Below are 18,115 nucleotides of genomic sequence, written 5' to 3' on the forward strand. Positions count from 1 at the left end.
CCCACGTGACCGGCGCAGAGGGCGGAGCTGCGCCCGGTGCCGCGGAGTACAGCAGATTTGCCCCGCCTCGTCATGTGACAGTCACTGCCCGCCCCCTTGTCCCCTCCCGAACTTTGGAACTTCCAGACCGGACCCCCCACTACGTCTCTGTTCTGCGGTTCTTTAGTTCATTCATTCTTTGAACAAGCATTTATTGAGTGCATACTAAGTACTAGGCGAGTGCGGGCGGCGGCGCGGGGCGAGGGGGGCGTGCTGAGAATACCGAAATTTATTGAAGACTCAGTCCTGCCTAAATAAATCATGATACAAATATGAAAAGAAATACAAATTATGCAGCCTTTGAAAATAAAGTGATTGAAATACCTGTTCAACTGAATGCCAGGCTAAAAGGACTGAAACATTCTAAGGAATTAATACTAGTAAATTTGCCTTGCGAAGATGAGCCACTCCCAGGGGGGGACAAAAGTCAGTCATGGAAAGTTCAGAATAATGACGGAAGAAGTAAACCCAAAACTCCTGCCCTGCAACCAAAAGGTTTTTGGCACCAGGAGGAATTGTCCTAGAGCCAAATCCACGTTACTCATATAGTCTAGGTTTTAATCCAAACTCTGCTACTTCCCAGCCATGTACCTACTACCTACCTACTTAATAACTGTTGTAAAATGGGAAGATTTGAAACCAGGCAGTCTGGCTCAGTCCGAACTTTTAACCTCTGTGCTTTCTCTCACAGTGATAACATCAATACTATTGGATTGTGAAGATTAAAGACGTTAATTATGTGAAAAGGGCTTGAAACAGTGCCTACGTACATGGCAAAGACACTCTTGTGCACGATCTGTGGGTGTGTGCATGTGCACGCATATAATCTCAGAAGGTAAGAAAACACTTTCTCTGTACCAATGATAACGTGGTCATTTAATATATATATATATATATGACCTATGTAATCTCAGTCTCCACAATTTCCTATAAAACAGATTGCATTCTTCCCATTGTATATGAGGAACTGAAGCTCCAAAGGAGAGCGAAATAGATTCACGGAGGAGGAATCATACATAGTGAGAATGAAAACTCAGATCTAGTGTTCTGAGACTCTTCATTTTGGTTCTGTGACTTCATCATGTATGACAGACACCTTTCTCTACTCTTCAAATTTCTTTCTCCCTAAGCACACTAATATATAAATATCAATCACTAAAAAATAAAAATAAAAAAAAATCAATTACTGCCTACATGCCAATCTGTTCCTAACTCAGAAACCTTTCTCTCAAACCCGTTAGAATAAGGTACCACCTAAAAGACATCTCCACCTGATCATCCCACAGGCCCTCAAACTGTGTTTGCCCAGATAGGGACTTGTCATCTCTCCCTACTCAGGAGTCCTCCACCTCAACCCCATACATGTTGGTGCCCATGTATTCTTTTTCAATGAACAGTGCCCAACCTGAAAATCTGGGATTCGTCCTACATTCCTTGCCATCCACGTACTACCTCTAATCAGTCACCAGGTCCTCTTGGTATTTGGATCAAATTCAAGTCCTATTATCTTTAAAAAAATCTTTCCTCTGCCCTTCCCCACTTCTAATGCCCTGGTTCAGGCATTTATTTCTTTTGCCTGGTCTCCCAAGCCTCCATGGTGAGGTTCCTTACCCAGATAACTGATGTGACTTTCCTGCTCTCAGTGGTCTCCATTGAGAGACACTGTCAATTTCTTAGAACAACAAAGCTCTTCTAAACCTGATCTGAGCCTGTGTCTCTTTTAGATTGTATCTCCTTCCACACTTTTTCCTGGCCCTGTACACTTAGCCAAAGCAAACTATCCGTGGTTTCTGAAAATAAATAGCTTTTCCACCTTCCTTCTTTTTGTACCCCCTTAGCGATATTCTGCCCTTTTCCTCTGGACAAACTCATCTTCCTCCAGGTCTCACTTGCCTCAAAATTTTCCCCTGACCTACCTAGACACTTAGGCTCTATTTCAAGGATTCCATGGGAACTTCTTCACACTCCACTACAGTATCAATAACAATATATCACAATTGTTTTCTTTCCCATTAAGTAAGCTTTTGGAGGATAGGGTTTTGTTTTTTTCCAGTATCTTTGCATCCCCACAAGCTAAAATAATGTCCAGTGCAGAGTAAAGCTCCACTGATATTTGTTCAAAGAATGACTGAACATGAAAGGTTAAGAGTCATTATGAAAATTTTACTCTAAAGCACACTCACTGATTTGGGAAAGAATTATCATTTCATTTAGACTGTTTTGCAGTTTACAAATCACTTTCTTTAAAAAAATTTTTTTTTAATTTTTAAGTAGGCTCCACACCCAGCATGGGGCTCAAACTCACAACCCTGAGATCAAGAGTCTCATGCTGCACCGAGCCCGCCAGGTGTCCCTACAAATCACTTTCTAATTTATCTTTTTTTTTAAGATTTTATTTTTGGGGCTGCCTGGGTGGCACAGTCAGTTAAGCATCTGACTCTTGGTTTTGGCTCAGTTGTGATCTCAAGGTTGTGAGATCGAGTCTTGTGTTGGGTTCTACAGTCAGTGCAGAGTCTGCTTAAGTTTCTCTCTCCCTCTTCCTCTGCCCCTCCCCACCACGCATTCTGTCTCTAAATTAAATAAATAAATATTTTAAAATACATATATTTTATTTTTAAGTAATCTCAACACCCAACATAAGGCTCAAACCCACAGCCCCAAGATCAAGAGTCACGCGTTCCACTGACTAAGCCAGCCAGGCGCCCCTCCAAATTATCTTAACATTGCCACCATTGGATTATCAAGGAAGGCAATTACCATATCCCCATTTTACATGCAACAGAGTCTCAACAGACATGCTGATCTACTCAGGACCACAGAAGATCCCATTAAAGGGGTTTGACAAGTCCACTGACTCCCAAGTCCAATACTTCGATTTTTCATACAGGTTTTATACAGGCTGCCAAATAAGAACAGAGAGAAGACAATAGAGACACTAATCCGAAGTTGCCGTTCTTCAGCTAGCCAAGACCTTGGACTAAAAGGGGGTCTGCAAGGCTCCAAGGCTACAGACACAGATTAATGTAATAAGGGCATAAGCTTTGGAGTCAAACTTAGATTCCAATCCTGGCTCCACCACTTACTATGTGACCTTGAGTAAGTTACTGAATCTCTCTCCAATTATATTCCTCACCAAAACACAGGGATAATACCTACCTCTCAAAGCTGTTGTGAGAGCTCTGAAGTATGTAGAACCATTATTTTTATAGAAGACCTATTTTTTATTTATTTTTTATTTATTTATGTGACAGAGAGCCAGCGAGAGAGGGAACACAGCAGGGGAGAGGAAGAAGCAGTCTCCCAGCCGAGGAGCCTGATGTGGGACTCGATCCCGGAACGCCGGGATCACGCCCTGAGCCGAAGGCAGACGCCCAACGACTGCGCTACCCAGGCGCCCCTATAGAAGACCTATTAAGTGTCATGCACTGCTCGGAAGCTAAACCCACAGAAAGTCTTGGTTAGTTAGCTGATTATCTGGCAGGGCCATATGTTCTTCTGCACTGCATCCACAGGGGTCCAGGCCCCAATTGGCAGCATAGCCATACTCATACCAACCCCACCAGGAAGGAGCACTGAAGATCAAAAGTGATTACATTCCAGGAAGGAGGCTACTCCTTTTTCCCATTGCTACACTAAGAGGAAGGTCAGGGTCAACCTTTGTTGCACCCAGTTTCTACAAAGACAGCACAGAAGTAGATGTTAACATGATCAATCTCTCTAACAGCAGGCTTCCAAGAGAGACAGATCACAGGAGATAAAGATGTCCCTTTCAGGGGCGCCTGGGTGCCTCAGTCGGTTAAGCATCTGCCTTTGGCTCAGGTCATGATCCCAGAATCGAGCCCTGCATTGGGCTTTTTGCTCAGCAGGGAATCTACTTCTCCTTCTGCTCTTCACCCCGCTCTTGTGCTCGCTTGCTCTAATAAATAAATAAAATCTTAAAAAAAAAAAAAAAAGATGTCCTTTTCATTCAGTAGCACAGAAGTTAAAGAGTAAGGCTGACTCTGCTGCTTCTTAGAGCAGGGATCCTTAGCCCAAAGTCAGGGAATGATGGGCTTGAGGTGGGCGTGCATTGGTGGAGTGGGGTGGGGGTGGGAATAGTATCCACAGCCCCTTAGAAAGTTATTTGTAACAGTTTGTATTAAAATTTGTGTATATGCATCTCCTAGAAGGAAGATCCATTACACTGATCAGCTTCTCAATGGTCCATGCCCCTAAAGATGAACCGCTATTTTAAGATGATTAAAAAGGAGGGGAAAAGGGCAAGGAGTTTAATTTGTTCCATTCAGGGCAGCCTCCCTGCTAGCCTAGGCTCAGAGTTGCTATAAACAATGGCTTTTCACATCAACTCTCCACCCCGATCTGGCCTCCAGCCACAATACCCCAGAAAACACACACAGAGGGACCTTGGGGATAAAGGTCTTTATTCAACAAAGTTCTCTCACTCAGTAGCAAACTAACAGGAGGTTAACACTTCCCCCAAAGGTCTGGAGCAGTGTCCACAGCTGGCAGCAGAAAACATGGTCCAATGACATATCACTGGCAGCTCAGAGGCCCTCGTAGCAACTTAGAGGTCATAGTTGGGGTTCTTTCGAAGGATAACAAAACCTTCCAGAATGGGGGTGACAGGAAGAAACTCCTCAGTGGCCAATTCTGCCCGCTCCCCGTGGGCCAACAATACTGGGGTTGTGTGTGTCTGGAACCCTGTGATAGTCTTAGGCTTGCCGGCCTGGCCCACTACATCCACTGCCTGTTGGGTAAGAAAATTGAAATGGGGGTGTAGCAGATGGTAGTGAAGCAATACCCAGTGCCCATACCAGTGTCAGAGAAGCAGGTATGTATGCATTCTCCAAGTTCTAGAGCCCTCCCATCTGTTCAACCCCTCACCTGGCCCACACGGACAGACACTGGCAATGGCCGCAACTCCTCATCGAATGTAACCAGCATCCGGGGCTGCATGGCAGCCACCAGCCCATACAATACATAGTGCGATTTGCCCAGGATTACTGAGGGAAGAACAGAGAACAGTTAGATGCATCAAGACAGGCCGGATATGAACCTTGGGACCCCACTCCAGCTCTGACTCTTTAACCCCTCAGTGGTTCAGATGGATTCACACCCCTCCCCTCATACACCATACCATAACCCAGAGATACTCTCATCTTATTCTGCCCACAGACTTCACACTTAATAATTAATTTTCCTCAGTCACTTAGGAACAGACACTGGGCTCAGCTGTTCATCCTCAGAAAAAAAATCTCTGTGGGCCAGATCAAAAACGTGGGAGATGAGTTTCATAAGGCCCTTCACAGGCCCAAAGAACATCAGGAACCCAGAGTGGTACAGAACTAACTTAGAGTCTGCTCCTAAATTACAAGGTAGCCCTGGTAAGTAAGGGTGGCGATGGGGCCACATGCCATCATAGGAGTCTCAGGAGGAACTCACTGTTGCGGACATCCAGGAAAGAGACGAGCACAGTGAGCAGCCCAGCCACGGCCACTTGACTCATAAGCTGCCGGTCACTGTGGTAGGGGCAGAGGGTGAGTGTGCCCTTCCCTAAATGTGTCAAGCCCTGGGAAAAAAAGAGGGGGGGGGAGAGGGAGGGAGGGGGAGAGAGAGAGAGAGAGAGAGAGAGAGAGAAGTAAAGGTCACCTCTGAGGAGATGCCACCTAACCTGGCCATACAGAAATCCCATAACTCATTCAAATCCTCCCTCCCAGCCAAACTCAAGGTCCCCCTCATGTCACTACGTGTCCCCCCTCATTACCACAGATACTTCCCTTGGCACACTTGAAGGAAAAGAGTTCTAGTCTTTACCTGTGCCAAGCGCACCATGAAGAGGTTGTTGGGGTCCTTGGCATGATACTGGGCTAACTGGCGCAGCATCGCAGCCAGACGGGCATTATTGGTACCTGAAATGTTAACCATTACAGAGCTGGAAAAAAGACCTCAAACATTCCTTCAAGCTACTTCTGATTTTTTCTGACCGATACTCACCACTACCCACCATGCCCATGGCAAAGATGGAGTTGTAGGAAACTTCTGGGTCAGCATCATGAGAGAATTTACTTAGGGTATCCAGGATGTTGAGTCGTGGATTTGAAACAGAGATTAGGGCCAGTGCTAAAGGCACAGCCCGTCGGAGTGTAGGCTCCCCATATCTCAGCTGGTGATAAAATAACAAGAGGCATCACAGAAAGCAGTACAACAAACTCAGTTACAGGAACAGACTGACGGGTAAAAGGGGACTTAATCAAATTTTGGAGAACAGGCATAGCAAAAAAACTATTCCTCCATCGAGAAAACCCATCAGGAATCTCCTCTGGGGAATTCCAGGCACCAAAACCAGTATATTCCAATTTTCTCCATGCAGTACTCACCAAGTGGCCAAAGGTTCGTAGTGCCATCTCTGCACCAATCTCCTCCCCCATAGCAATAAGGGCAATCCCCAACACAGCCACTCCCTGCGATTGAAGAGGCAGCAGAACCCAATAAGCTCCAGTGAACAAAAAATTCACCTTTGACTCAAGCCCCGTGTTAAGAAGAAAAAGCTGTTCCGTGGGGGCTCACCCTTACCCCTCACGTACAGAACCCAGCCTCATGTCATCTCAACACCCAGCACCACCCAGAGGGGCTCTCACCCAAACCCAGCTCCCCTGTACACTTATCTTTTCTCAGAGCCTGACTCAAAAGACTGCCCAGCTGCCCACAGAACCTGATGCGCTCCCATGTCGGCAGGGGCTTCCTTCTTGTCCTTATCCTTCTTTTCCTTCTTGTCCTTGTCTTCCTCTTTTTCCTTGGAGTCAAAGTGTTCACTACAAATATGGAGCAGCTGCTGTACCTTCAGTACATTCCCAGAGCCTGCAGCATGGTGGTAAGGATGAGAAACGATAGAAAGAGGACACCAAAAAAAAGCTTATTCCAGGAATAGAAGAAGCTAAAGAATCTACAGCAGATCAGAACAACTGAAAAAGGAGAATCAAGCTGAAGAAAGGTCCAAGAGAGAAGTGAGGAGTCACTGGGGAAGCACAAAGACACAGACCTGCATAGGCACACACATCCACTAGTGTGTTGGCAAAACTGCGGAACGGCTCGGACACAACCTCCAGCGCTGCCAGGATTGCCTCGATGGCCTCGCCCTTGCCTACACAACAAATTTGATGCATCAAGAGGACACCTGCTTCCATCCAGCAGTTTCTGACACATAAGCTCCCCCGCTGTACCCAGTTACTGTCAGCCTTTGCCCAGAGAGACATCCCTCACCCAGGTGGTTGAGGCCCAGTCCAAGAGGAAGCCAACGAGCATAGGTGTCCTTGAGTTCAGTCTCTGACTTCTCCATGATGGTCTGAAGGATAGTGGAAGTGACATCTCCATTGCAGGATCCCACTGCTATCATTCCACAGGCTAGAGCTGTCACACCTGCCACCTAGAAACAGGAAAATCAGTATTACGCGTGGTAAGTTATTAAAATAGCTGTTTACCTAACTTGATTCAAGACAACCAATTCCTACAGACCACTGTAACCACACTAGGTAATAATCCCTTTCTGATGGTACGTCAAAGTAACAAGAACAACTATTCACTGAATATTTACTATATATCAGCCACTATGCCAACTGTTTGGTGTACTATTAACATTTAACCCTCACGACCACCCCACAAAACAGGTACTGTTTTATTCTTTTATTGATGAGGAAAATAAAATCTAAAGGGATTGAATTACATGTCCAAGATCACACTGCTTACAAGCAGAGGTGGCACAATTTGAACTGAGGTCTTTCTGACTAAAGCTATGCTTCTAGCCACCACGCTATATTTATCTATCACTAGAATGACTCTGCATAATAAAGAAAATTTAAGGTTGGGGTGCCTGGGTGGCTCAGTTGGTTAAGCGTCCGACTCTTGGTCTGGGCTCAGGTCACAATCTCATGAGTCATGAGATCAAGCCCTGCGATGGGCTCCACGCTTAGTGGGGAGTCTGCTTGAATTTGAAGCCCCTCGCCCACTCGCACAAGCATGCGAGCTCTCTCTAAAATAAATATATAAAGAAAGAAAAGAAAGAAAAGAGAAGAAAAGAAAAGAAAAAAAAAGAAAGAAAAGAAAGAAAGAAAGAAAAGAAAAGAAAAGAGAAAGAAAGAGAGAAAGAGAGAGAGAAAGAAAGAAAGAAAGAAAGAAAAAGAAAGAAAGAGAAAAGAAAGGAAGGAAGGAAGGAAGGAAGAAAGAAAGAAAGGAAGAAAGACAGACAGGAAGAAAGAAAAAGAAAGAAAGAGGCAGGCAGAAGGAAGGAAGGAAAAGGAAAGAAAGGAGGAAAAAGAGAACATTTAAGGTTAGCCAATGACTGAATCAATGAGTGAAAGAGAATCAGCCACCCCAAGCTGGATTAAGTTACTCCCACTCTAGTCCGAGTACTTCCTCACGCACCCCAAGGGCTGGAACTCAATACCAAAATGTTAACTCTTTAGCCTCAATACCACCTGAGGTTTAAAATTCCAGTTCCAATTTCACTGAAGTGATACACACACCCCCTCCATAAACACACACACACACATTTTTTCACTACTTAACACAGAGAGTGGTAAGACTCGGAGCACCTTCCCTACTTCCCCAAAATATCCAACAGTCTCTCCTCACCTCCATACTAGACTTGGAATCTGCCATCACAGGGAGCAGCAGTGTTAGAACATCTTCACGATTGGAGCCAGCATAAGCCAAGCCTAGCCTGCAAAAGCCAGGGACAGGCAGTCCCAGACACACAACCAAGGACAGGACAAGGAAGGAACAAAAAGAGGACTGGTCATTTATCCATCATTTCAATAGTCACCAAGAGCCAAATACTCAACAGACAGGGTAGCAGTCCTTGGCAATACGAAGGTGAAAAGGACCCAGTGCTGTTTTCACAAAGCTTACAGGTTGAGTACTACCACCACAGCAGTAAGAAGCCTTACCCAAAGATGGACCCAAGTCTCATAGTATTGCTGTTGTGAAGAACATAGTCTGAGAGCAGCGCCAGAGCGGGGTCACACTCATTCCGGACCCCAGAGTTCACGATGCCACAGGCCAGAAGGGCTCCTGACTGCAAGATGCAAACAGATTCTTCACTCAGGCTACTCTACCTTCCCCACCACGATGGATACAACACGGACTTCATTGTAATTTCCACCTTAACTGGAGTTAAAAACCAGGTAGACCTCACCAATGAAAGGGAGACCCTGAGGGCCACAGAACTTGGTAGGACAATGTCCCCATTAGTAGGCTATGCCCAGACCAACCTTGATGTAGTCCTCAGAGGAGTACAAGTACTTGTCAATCTGGGTGAGGCCACCATCCACATCCCACAAAAGAATCATGCCAAGGGATGCAGCTGCACTCAACATTCCTGTACCAAGGAAAAAAACCTATCAGTCTTAAAATGATCCCACCCTAAAAAATTGTTACAAAGAGCTCTGTAAAAAACAGCCCTGGGGATCCCTGTCACATCATACAGAAGGATAACAGAAATGAGCAAAGCAACACAAAGATAAAGTAGGCATAAAGTTATACCATGGTCTTTGTTCTTGTAAAGCCACTTGTTGCCATCATCAGTCAGCAGCTTGTCCTGGCCAAAAGCGGCGTTCACAAAGCCATTCACAAAAGAAGAGGCCAGGTTCATGCGGGCAGAATCCACTTGAGAGCCACTGCCCCCAAACCCTGCACAGGAGGGAGAGGAAAGGAAAAAAGGTTTAGAGTAGGGCAAGAAAGGAACACAGCATGGTGGCTGGTCTCTGGCTCTGAACTGGCCACTTGGGATCCCCTATCTACGCCCCCAACAGTGACTTGGAGAAAGGGTATGTGTGAATTCTTAGCTCTACGGGATAGACAAAAATGTTGGGCCAAGCCATCACTCCAAATACAAGGGGCATAATTAAGAATCCTCCAGTCCTTACACACATGGAGATGGCTACTCACTGTTGTTCTCTAGGTGGGTTTTATAGATGTCATCAGGCACCTTGGGCTCCATGATGTCCAGCTGAAGAGAAGTCAGAGAGTCACAACTGCTCCCCCACTACTCCCCGACTGCTGTCCCTTCTATACCCTGAATGGCCATTCTAAACCAAGGAGAGTCTAGTCAAAGTTAGAGTCAGGGAGGTGAAATGCCAGGTAGAACCACAAACCAAAAAAAACCTTGATGGAAAAGGGCAAAGAGTCTCACCTCCCGAGCTAATGCCAAGAAGTTGCTATTGAGCTGTACATTGGACATGATCTCTGTCAGGTCCTCATACTCCTCCACATCTTCACTAAGCTCCAGAAACACCCCATGCCGGCCAAGCATGAATGCCATCTGCTTCTGTACTACCCTGTGGGAGAGAGCCATCACATCTGCTCAGCCCCCCATCCATCAAGAAAAGCCCCTCAAGCCTTAACCAGAAACTACAGGTCCCAGCTCTTCATGCAAATGCCCCATCCATGAGCTCATCTCTTCCTTTGCCAGATTCTTCCCTACATACACATCCTTGCAGGAGGTGAAGATGTCTTCTACCAACTCCATGTCATTGAGCATCAACGCCAATCTCAGAGCTTCAGGAAAGCGACTGAACTTTCGGAACACACCCAATGCACAGCGCAGTAGGGCAGAATTCTCAGGTTCGGGCACGTAATTCACACAACTACAGAGACAGATACAACAAAGCAGTCAGGAAGTTCCAGACATTGATTTACCCCATTTAATTCACTTATCCAAAAAAATGCCTACTATATACCAGGCATTAAAGCTAGATGCTTGACTATTAAGGAGACATGAAGTGTCCTTCCTCAACAAGCTCACAGACCTCAACAAATCAACTGCAGCCTGATGCTACTGATGCTGAGAAAACAGAGGAGGCACAGCTGAGAGAGAAATGCTGGGGAGGCTAGGCCTTCCACCCATCCCCACCATGCTCACTCACCTGGTAAGATAGAGGCAGACCTTTGCATATGCATTCTCATCGATGTCCTTCTCCAGCATATCCACCTGCTCAATTTCCATGAGCAGGTCACAGGCCTCGTGCTCTGCATTGTGGGCCATGTTGTAGGGGACGATCTCCTTCACCAGGGTCAGCAGTGGTTCCCGTTGTGTCTTTTCTGCATCATCCAGCTCCTGCCACTCTTTAGCCACTTCCCCTGCGAGATGCCTATGAATAGGCCCAAGACCATTAGGGGGGGTACAGCTTCACAAGAAGCACTTCCGTGGCCCAAGGAATTCAATGTTTGGGAAATGCAATACTCTGGTACTCCAAGACAGAACTCAGAATTATGTCTCAGAACCCCCAAGAAGGAAAGATCTTACCTGACATATTCGTGACCCCATGATGCCAATTCTTCCTGGGAACCCACTAGCCGATACTTGAGGCACTCACGTTCCCCACTCATAGTCATGGCCAAAACAGAGATGATGTCAGCAGCAAAACGCTGTAAAGAAACCAGTGCTTTAAAGTCAAATCCAGGGTAAGGGGGGTGGAACATTATGGAGTTAAGAACTACTGTCACTATCCCCCAAATTAAGTTGTAACTATCCGCCAACCTTTGTATTAGAAATGTACATACGTCATCCAAGCTAAGCCTCAAGTTAACCCTAAGACTGGTGTTGCTATCTCCCTTTTAAACCAATATGGCTGAAGAGTGATATCAAGAGGAGAATGGAGATAGAGACTCTGAATTTTATTCTAGCTGCAATAATAAACTATTAAACTATTAAAGGTTTTAAGCAGAGAACATTTTCACAATGTAAAAAGATCACTGTGACTGCTATATGAAAAACAACCTGTGTAAGTCAAGAACAAAAAGAAGGCAGCCAATTAGGAGACTGTTGCAGTTGTCTGAAGTTGACTGAAGATTTCCTGGATTACCATTGTACTAATAGAGAAATGACTGAACCAGGGGTTTATTTTAGTAATAAAACAAGTGAATGTACACGGGATATGAAGGAAACAGGAAAATTAAAGTTAAACATAAGTTTAAAATAGATCATGAGGGTGCCTGGCTGGTTCAGTCAGTAGAGCATGCAACTCTTGATCTTGGGGTTGTGAGTTCAAGCCCTGCACTGAGCACAGACTATTTAAAAAAAGAAAAAAGAAACCCCAAGATCCACCATAAATGACAGAAACAGTATATTCTGAGAAGGCAATCCTCCTGTCAGCTCTTATGCCAGTATTTTGACTATGATCAACTCAGTTCAACCAGCTTGGATGTCAGGTCTGCTAGGCTTCCTCTGACTCCTCATGAGCTCCACAGTCTAGATGAAAAGGAAGTCCTAAGCTAGGCCTCCACAAGCTTCTGAAACAGCTTACCTTATTCTCTCCAGGGGCCATGTTCTCATAGATTTCCTTCAGTTTGCCATAGTGTGGACGCAGAAATTTGAGAGGCTTGGGCACTGAAGTCATGGAAGTTGTAGAAGATCGAATTTGCCTCCGCAGTTCCTCCAGGGCTGGTCGGTACAGGGATGTGTCCTTCTCCTGATCAGGAGATGTTAGAACTCAGTCATATCTCTCAAGTCATAACACAAGAAGTGTTTAACAACTCCCCTAGGAAGGTAATTGTGTCTTATTCATCTGTGATTCCCCAACTCCCTGCTCACTGCCTGGTACAAAAACAAATAATCCCGGTTAAGAGTTGAAGAAGAAAGCTACAGAATCTTTCAAATACCCTTAGTAATTTTTTTCTCTCATAACATCATCACAACTCTAACCCTAAACAGTCCGTCTTTCCTTATAGCTCATATAGGAATTGTTGCCCCTGAATGGAATGAAACAAACAGGCAGGAAAGATCCAAGTATGTACCCACTCGTGTCAACACCATGACTCACCCCCAGTCGTTCCACGAGCATCTCCAGTTCATCCTGAAGTTGTTTGTCCTCCTCAGACTGAGGGTTGGGGGAAGAAGTTCATCAAAAGAAGGAATCCCAAACACATCCTCCTCCCATTCACCCTGGGGCAGGTAGAGAGTGAGCCTGCCTTCTTAGGAGGGACCAGGTGGACACGGAAAGAGCAGGAATGGCACCCTGGCTGCCTGAATGCCGTACTAAAAATGAGGGGTGACAGTAACCAGCCCGGGCCCACTTCACGAGTCGGTGGTGAGGTCTGGTGGAGTCGGCGGAGGAGACAGCGCGGAACAGAGGATGAGGAGAGAGAGTGCTAGGAGCCCCAAGGATCGCCCCATCCGCCCTCTCCTGGACGCTGCGGGGCCTTTGAGAGTCGGGCCCAAGGCCGGCGGAGCCGCGGTGACTCAGCCCCGCGGCCTCCTCCGCCAGGTCCCGGGGCCGCGCCTCACCAGCTCCTGTTCTTTGTCCTTGTCGCCAGCATCCCGCCGCTCCTTGCCGCTTGGCTTCTCGTCCGCGGCGCCCGGTGCCGTAGCCGGAGGTTGCTGAGGCTGCAGTGGAGCCTTATCCCGGCCACCCTCCTCCATCTCCGCCGCCACTACCGGCCAGTTGCGCGCGCACCGCTCGCACCGCCCCGTTTCCCATATGGCTTTGCGCGCGAGGCCCAAGGCACCCCGCCTCCTGAGCACGCCTGCGACCGGAAACGCCGCTGGGACCCACCCACTCCTGCGTACTGGGCGACCCCGCCCACGGAACTCGCCCCAAAACTACAAATTCTAACCGCCAGCGACTGCGAGGCGCCGCCCGGGCTTGGATGGGGAGTTTTCTGAACGCCGCGCGACCCTGCAGTCTGCGATCCGAAACCTCCAGACGCGCTGCGGTAGGAGATGAACAAGCTGCGAGCGGAGAGACCGCCCATAGGGTCTCCTCACAGCGGTGTGACTAGTACCCACCGTGACACCCCAGTTGGCTGCGTGGTGGGACAGACGAAGGAGATTCGTCAAATCTGGCATGCTTGATGGCCGTCTGTGTGAAATCTGTAAACTGTATCTACTGCCCCCACACAGCACGGCGGGATATTAATTTCATAACGTCCCCCACAGATGCGGTTGAAGGAGAGTGCTCTGATACTACCTGGAGGATATGGCTACCATCTTAAATCCACCTGCGGAGCCTGGTCGAAATCAATAAATAAAATATAGTCTTATGCTCCAGTGCTAAATTCTGGAACTAAAAACAGATCAAGACAAAGGCTTTGCCTTCAGTCTCTTTCTTCCTCTCCCCGTTTTGACTTAGAAGGGGTGTGACGGACTCTGTTTATGACAGGACTAGTTTTGAATGATACATAATGTTCTCACAGCCTTTTGAATTTGGTAAGGCTGTGTCCATTTCACAGAGGAAATCGTGTAGTAAATCGTAGAATCAGGATTTGAACTTGATCATTCAGTCTTCCAAGCTCCTGATTGTTTCAAGCAAACCTCCATGTTTTTTCTTCAGTTTGGGCTGTGTGTATGCATCCAGAAGTTGAGAAAAGAGGAAGTAACTCCTCCCCCTCATCTGGTGTGAACACTCACCATTTGGCCTGGGATCTTTATTGTAGGTTCTGAGGCATTAAAGAATGCAGAAAGTGTTTGTTTACATTAAAAAAAAAAAAACAGCATGCTTAGCACTGAATGAATGTTGGCTAAATATATGTATACATGTAAATGTATAGCCCATTTTAAAACCTGTTGCCTTTTGGGGCGCCTGGGTGGCACAGCGGTTAAGCGTCTGCCTTCCGCTCAGGGCGTGATCCCGGCGTTATGGGATCGAGCGAGCCCCACATCAGGCTCCTCCGCTATGAGCCTGCTTCTTCCTCTCCCATTCCTCCTGCATGTGTTCCCTCTCTCGCTGGCTGTCTCTATCTCTGTCGAATAAATAAATAAAATCTTAAAAAAAAAAAATCAATGCCCCTTTAAAAAAAACAAAACAAAACCTGTTGCCTTTTTCATTCAGTGCTTGGATTCTGGGGACGACCTTCCATTTCCATCACCAATGACTTCTCTAGCCCTGGTCGGCTGACAGAAATTTGGGCAGTCCACGGCTGTTCTGCCTATTCTGTCTCTGGCTTCAAGATGTCCATACCTTGTCTGCTTTCTTCTGTCATCTGTAGAGGTATTTGTCCTAAATCTCTCCTTTTTCCATGACTTTCTTCTATCAGATCTCAGATTTTGTCTTTTATACCACTTGTATCCCAACCAGTACCTTAGAGGAGATGGGGTGATGTGGCACAAATCACAGGCTGTTAATAGCGGATGCCTCCAGATGAAAAGAATATGTTTGTTGTACTATGTTTCAACTTTTTTGTAGGTTTGAAATGTTTCAGAATAGGGGCGCCTGGGTGGCTCAGTAGGTTAAGCTTCTGCCTTCCACTCAGGTCATGATCTCAGAGTCCTGGGAACAAGCCTCACATTGGGCTCCCCACTCAGTGGGAACTCTGCTTGTCCCTCTACCTCTCCCCTTCCCCCTGCTCATACTCTCTTATCTCTCTCAAATAAATAAATAAATAAAATCTTTTTAAAAAATGTTTCAGAATAAAAAGGGCGGGGAGAATATAAGCTTTAGAGAGCAACAGACCTGGTATTTAAAACCACGTGAAGCCTCTCACTAGCTGTAATACTCGGGCAAGCTTCCTAACCTCTCCCAGCCTGGTTTCTGCCTTTTTGAAATGTGAGTAATAAAGTATCTCCGTTGTAAGTTGTGTATTGATAATGAAATAAGACATATATAAAGTGCCTAACTGGCTTTTCCAGTTGTCATTTTCCAACCACCTCAAATCTGCAGGGCCGAGATATTCTTGTCCCCTGCTCCCCATTTCCAAGTACTCAAGCCCCCAATCCTCTCTGGCCAAATGCACATGTCTGGTAGTTATTTCCAAGGCCACGTGATAACACTGATGTCCTGCCTCAAGCTTCGTTTCAGTCAAATTGCCCTTCCAGAAGAACTCCTTCCTTCCTACCATTTGGCCAAACTCCCAGCCTTGTGGCCAAATTGCTTTCTAATCTGGGGCATCCCATCACCTGTCCCTTTCCTAACAGCTTCCTTCAAATTGCATCCATAAGCCATCCATGCTGTCCCCGAACTCATGCCTTGAGCTGTAAAGCTACACTCTTATGGATGGTTCCACTCATTTGAGAACCTTTCAACCCAAAGCATCATTTACATAACACCAGAAGTGCTCCTGACAGGACACAGCATTGCAGTGTTTCACTGGGTTCCTACTTTCTTTTTGAGGTATTTCTCAAATAGATTGCACTGTGACCCTTTTGACTTTTAATCCCCAGCACCGAGAGCGGATGTTACAATCTCCTCTTTTGATAAGTACTGTTACAACTTCCCTTCTTCAGGCTCTCACCTTTCATCATGCCCCTTTCGCCTGATCATCCTGCCACCATTTCTGAACATGCCTTGCCCCTTCAAGATGATTGGCCTTTTCACATTGCTATTCCTTCTGTATAGAATGCCCGTCACTGTTTTCTAGCTAGCGAATTCTCCCATCCTCTGCCACAGCTCAGTGTCTCCTGTCTAGACGTTTTCCTGTTTTACTCTTCAAGTTATTCATTTCTTCCCTGTGCTCCCACCATGCGTAATACATCTGTCTCTCTCTCTCTCTCCCTCCCTTTCCCCCTAGACTCTGAGCTATTAGAGGAGAAACTGTTTCTTATTCATCTTTTGTCTCTAGCACCAACCAAATGCCTGGCTTGTGGTAAGCCTTGATAAATATTTTGAATGAATTCAATCATTTTGCATTCATCTTCAGGTCATCTTTACGTATAATAATGGCCCACTGGGGGCTCTTTAGAGCTCAGAGCTGGGCATCGAGAAACTGTTGGGATTCTCTATTTGTGAGTCATGATAGGCCCACTGAAACTGTGCTTGTTTTTTGAGAGACTGTCTTCCAACCTAAAATTTCCAGAGTGCTTCCAAGTGTGAAATCATATTGTTTGATGTATGTTGCCTTATTGTGCATGGGAATTGGTCAGACTTCTCAATGGGACAGTGTAGGGTATGGCCCAGCACCTTACCAACAACTGCTTTCATGTGTCCACCGAGGAGCACCACACTTTACTGCCCCTTCTGCCTTAACACACCAGAGCATATCACAGATGCATATTGATCAGTTTGGCAGGGCCACTAAGGGTGAAGGTTACATCTGTCAGCTCATGTTCACCTTGCTTTGTCTCTGGAACCAAGCACCTGCAGAGTGTTCAACAAACAGGTGCTACCTGGCTTAATTTCAGCTCAACATATGTTTAGGTTTCCTACAGCTTCCTGGTTGTCACATATGCCTGGCCCAGGGGAGCTGGGTGGCACGGAAATGTACCTTCCGGTGATGGTCTGACTTAGAAATGCAATTACACTGACCAGAGGACAGATTTCTACGCATGAGTCTAAACTCAGTCATGACCTAGAAGACTAAATGGTGGAGATAAGAACATCTGAACTCTATGTCTGAATTTAATGCAATCTGTCTTATCTGACATTGGAAGTTACGTAATTTTTTTCTTTTAGTTTCTCCATTTGTAAAATAGGCACAATTATAAAACCTTCTTATAAGTTGTTGTGGGAATTTAATAAGATGATTTTAAAGTGCTTAGCACAGGCTTAACAAAATAGGGACTCAGTAAATGAAAGCTGACCTTTCACCTTTTTGGAAATATGGAGTTTCAGTGCCACAGTGGTCCACTGGTCAGCATCCTAAACTGGCCTCTAAAATCGGATGTAAAGGGAAGGGCTGCCAAGCCTCTGTCCTTACTCATTAAGATCTCTGACATTACAAATCTCATTCTCTGTGCAACACCCAAACTTCACATGGCATTTTTTAATATTTCTCAATATTTGCTAAGCCCATGAATTCACTGCTTAAAACACTAACGCTGAACTGGTCCTCAGAGATCATCTCATCCAACCTACTTGTCTTACAGAATGCTAAGGATACTGAAGAGGGGATGAACCATGCCTAGTATCACACAGCTAAGAAGTCACAGAGCTGGAGCCAGAACCCGGTTTCCAGAATGTGATGGCCCTCCTCTTTCCAATACACTTTGCTGTCCCTCGCAGAGTCATGGTCTCAGAGGCCATATTTTCCCTCAGTCTTAGGGTTCCTAAGGCCATGGTCTTCCTTTATGAGCAGCCAGCATCTCCAAGTACGACAGGGGCCCACGTACAGCTCTTGATGGGGCTAAGACAGCAGGCAAAAAACAGACTGT

At 46.1% G+C, this 18,115-nt stretch overlaps 1 protein-coding gene across 1 annotated transcript; it reads right to left on the minus strand.

Moving 5' to 3' along the window:
- Window positions 1–4,439: 4,439 nt before the first annotated feature.
- PSMD2 (proteasome 26S subunit, non-ATPase 2) lies at window positions 4,440–13,504 on the minus strand. Its single transcript, XM_002915680.4, has 21 exons — window positions 13,319–13,504; window positions 12,855–12,911; window positions 12,339–12,503; window positions 11,339–11,460; window positions 10,959–11,183; window positions 10,521–10,679; window positions 10,226–10,370; window positions 9,982–10,042; window positions 9,577–9,723; window positions 9,306–9,412; window positions 8,982–9,109; window positions 8,668–8,755; window positions 7,300–7,462; window positions 7,079–7,180; window positions 6,752–6,897; window positions 6,417–6,500; window positions 6,034–6,202; window positions 5,854–5,948; window positions 5,482–5,608; window positions 4,924–5,042; window positions 4,440–4,786 (listed from the first exon to the last, which is right to left on the minus strand). Exons 1-21 carry the CDS (start codon window positions 13,451–13,453, stop codon window positions 4,604–4,606), a joined length of 2,727 nt encoding a protein of 908 aa, XP_002915726.1. The 5' UTR covers window positions 13,454–13,504; the 3' UTR covers window positions 4,440–4,603.
- Between the last annotated feature and the right edge of the window lie 4,611 nt (window positions 13,505–18,115).

This window comes from Ailuropoda melanoleuca, chromosome 1, assembly GCF_002007445.2.
Source record: "Ailuropoda melanoleuca isolate Jingjing chromosome 1, ASM200744v2, whole genome shotgun sequence".
NCBI lineage: Eukaryota > Metazoa > Chordata > Mammalia > Carnivora > Ursidae > Ailuropoda > Ailuropoda melanoleuca.

Coding starts and splice junctions, on each gene's coding strand:
- PSMD2 (XM_002915680.4), bottom strand. CDS start 13,453: ATGGAGGAGGGTGGCCGGGATAAGGCTCCACTGCAGCCTCAGCAACCT. Junction 12,912..13,318: donor AGGACAAAGAACAGGAGCTG/GTGAGGCGCGGC, acceptor CCCAACCCTCAG/TCTGAGGAGGACAAACAACT. Junction 10,680..10,958: donor GTCTGCCTCTATCTTACCAG/GTGAGTGAGCAT, acceptor CTGTCTCTGTAG/TTGTGTGAATTACGTGCCCG.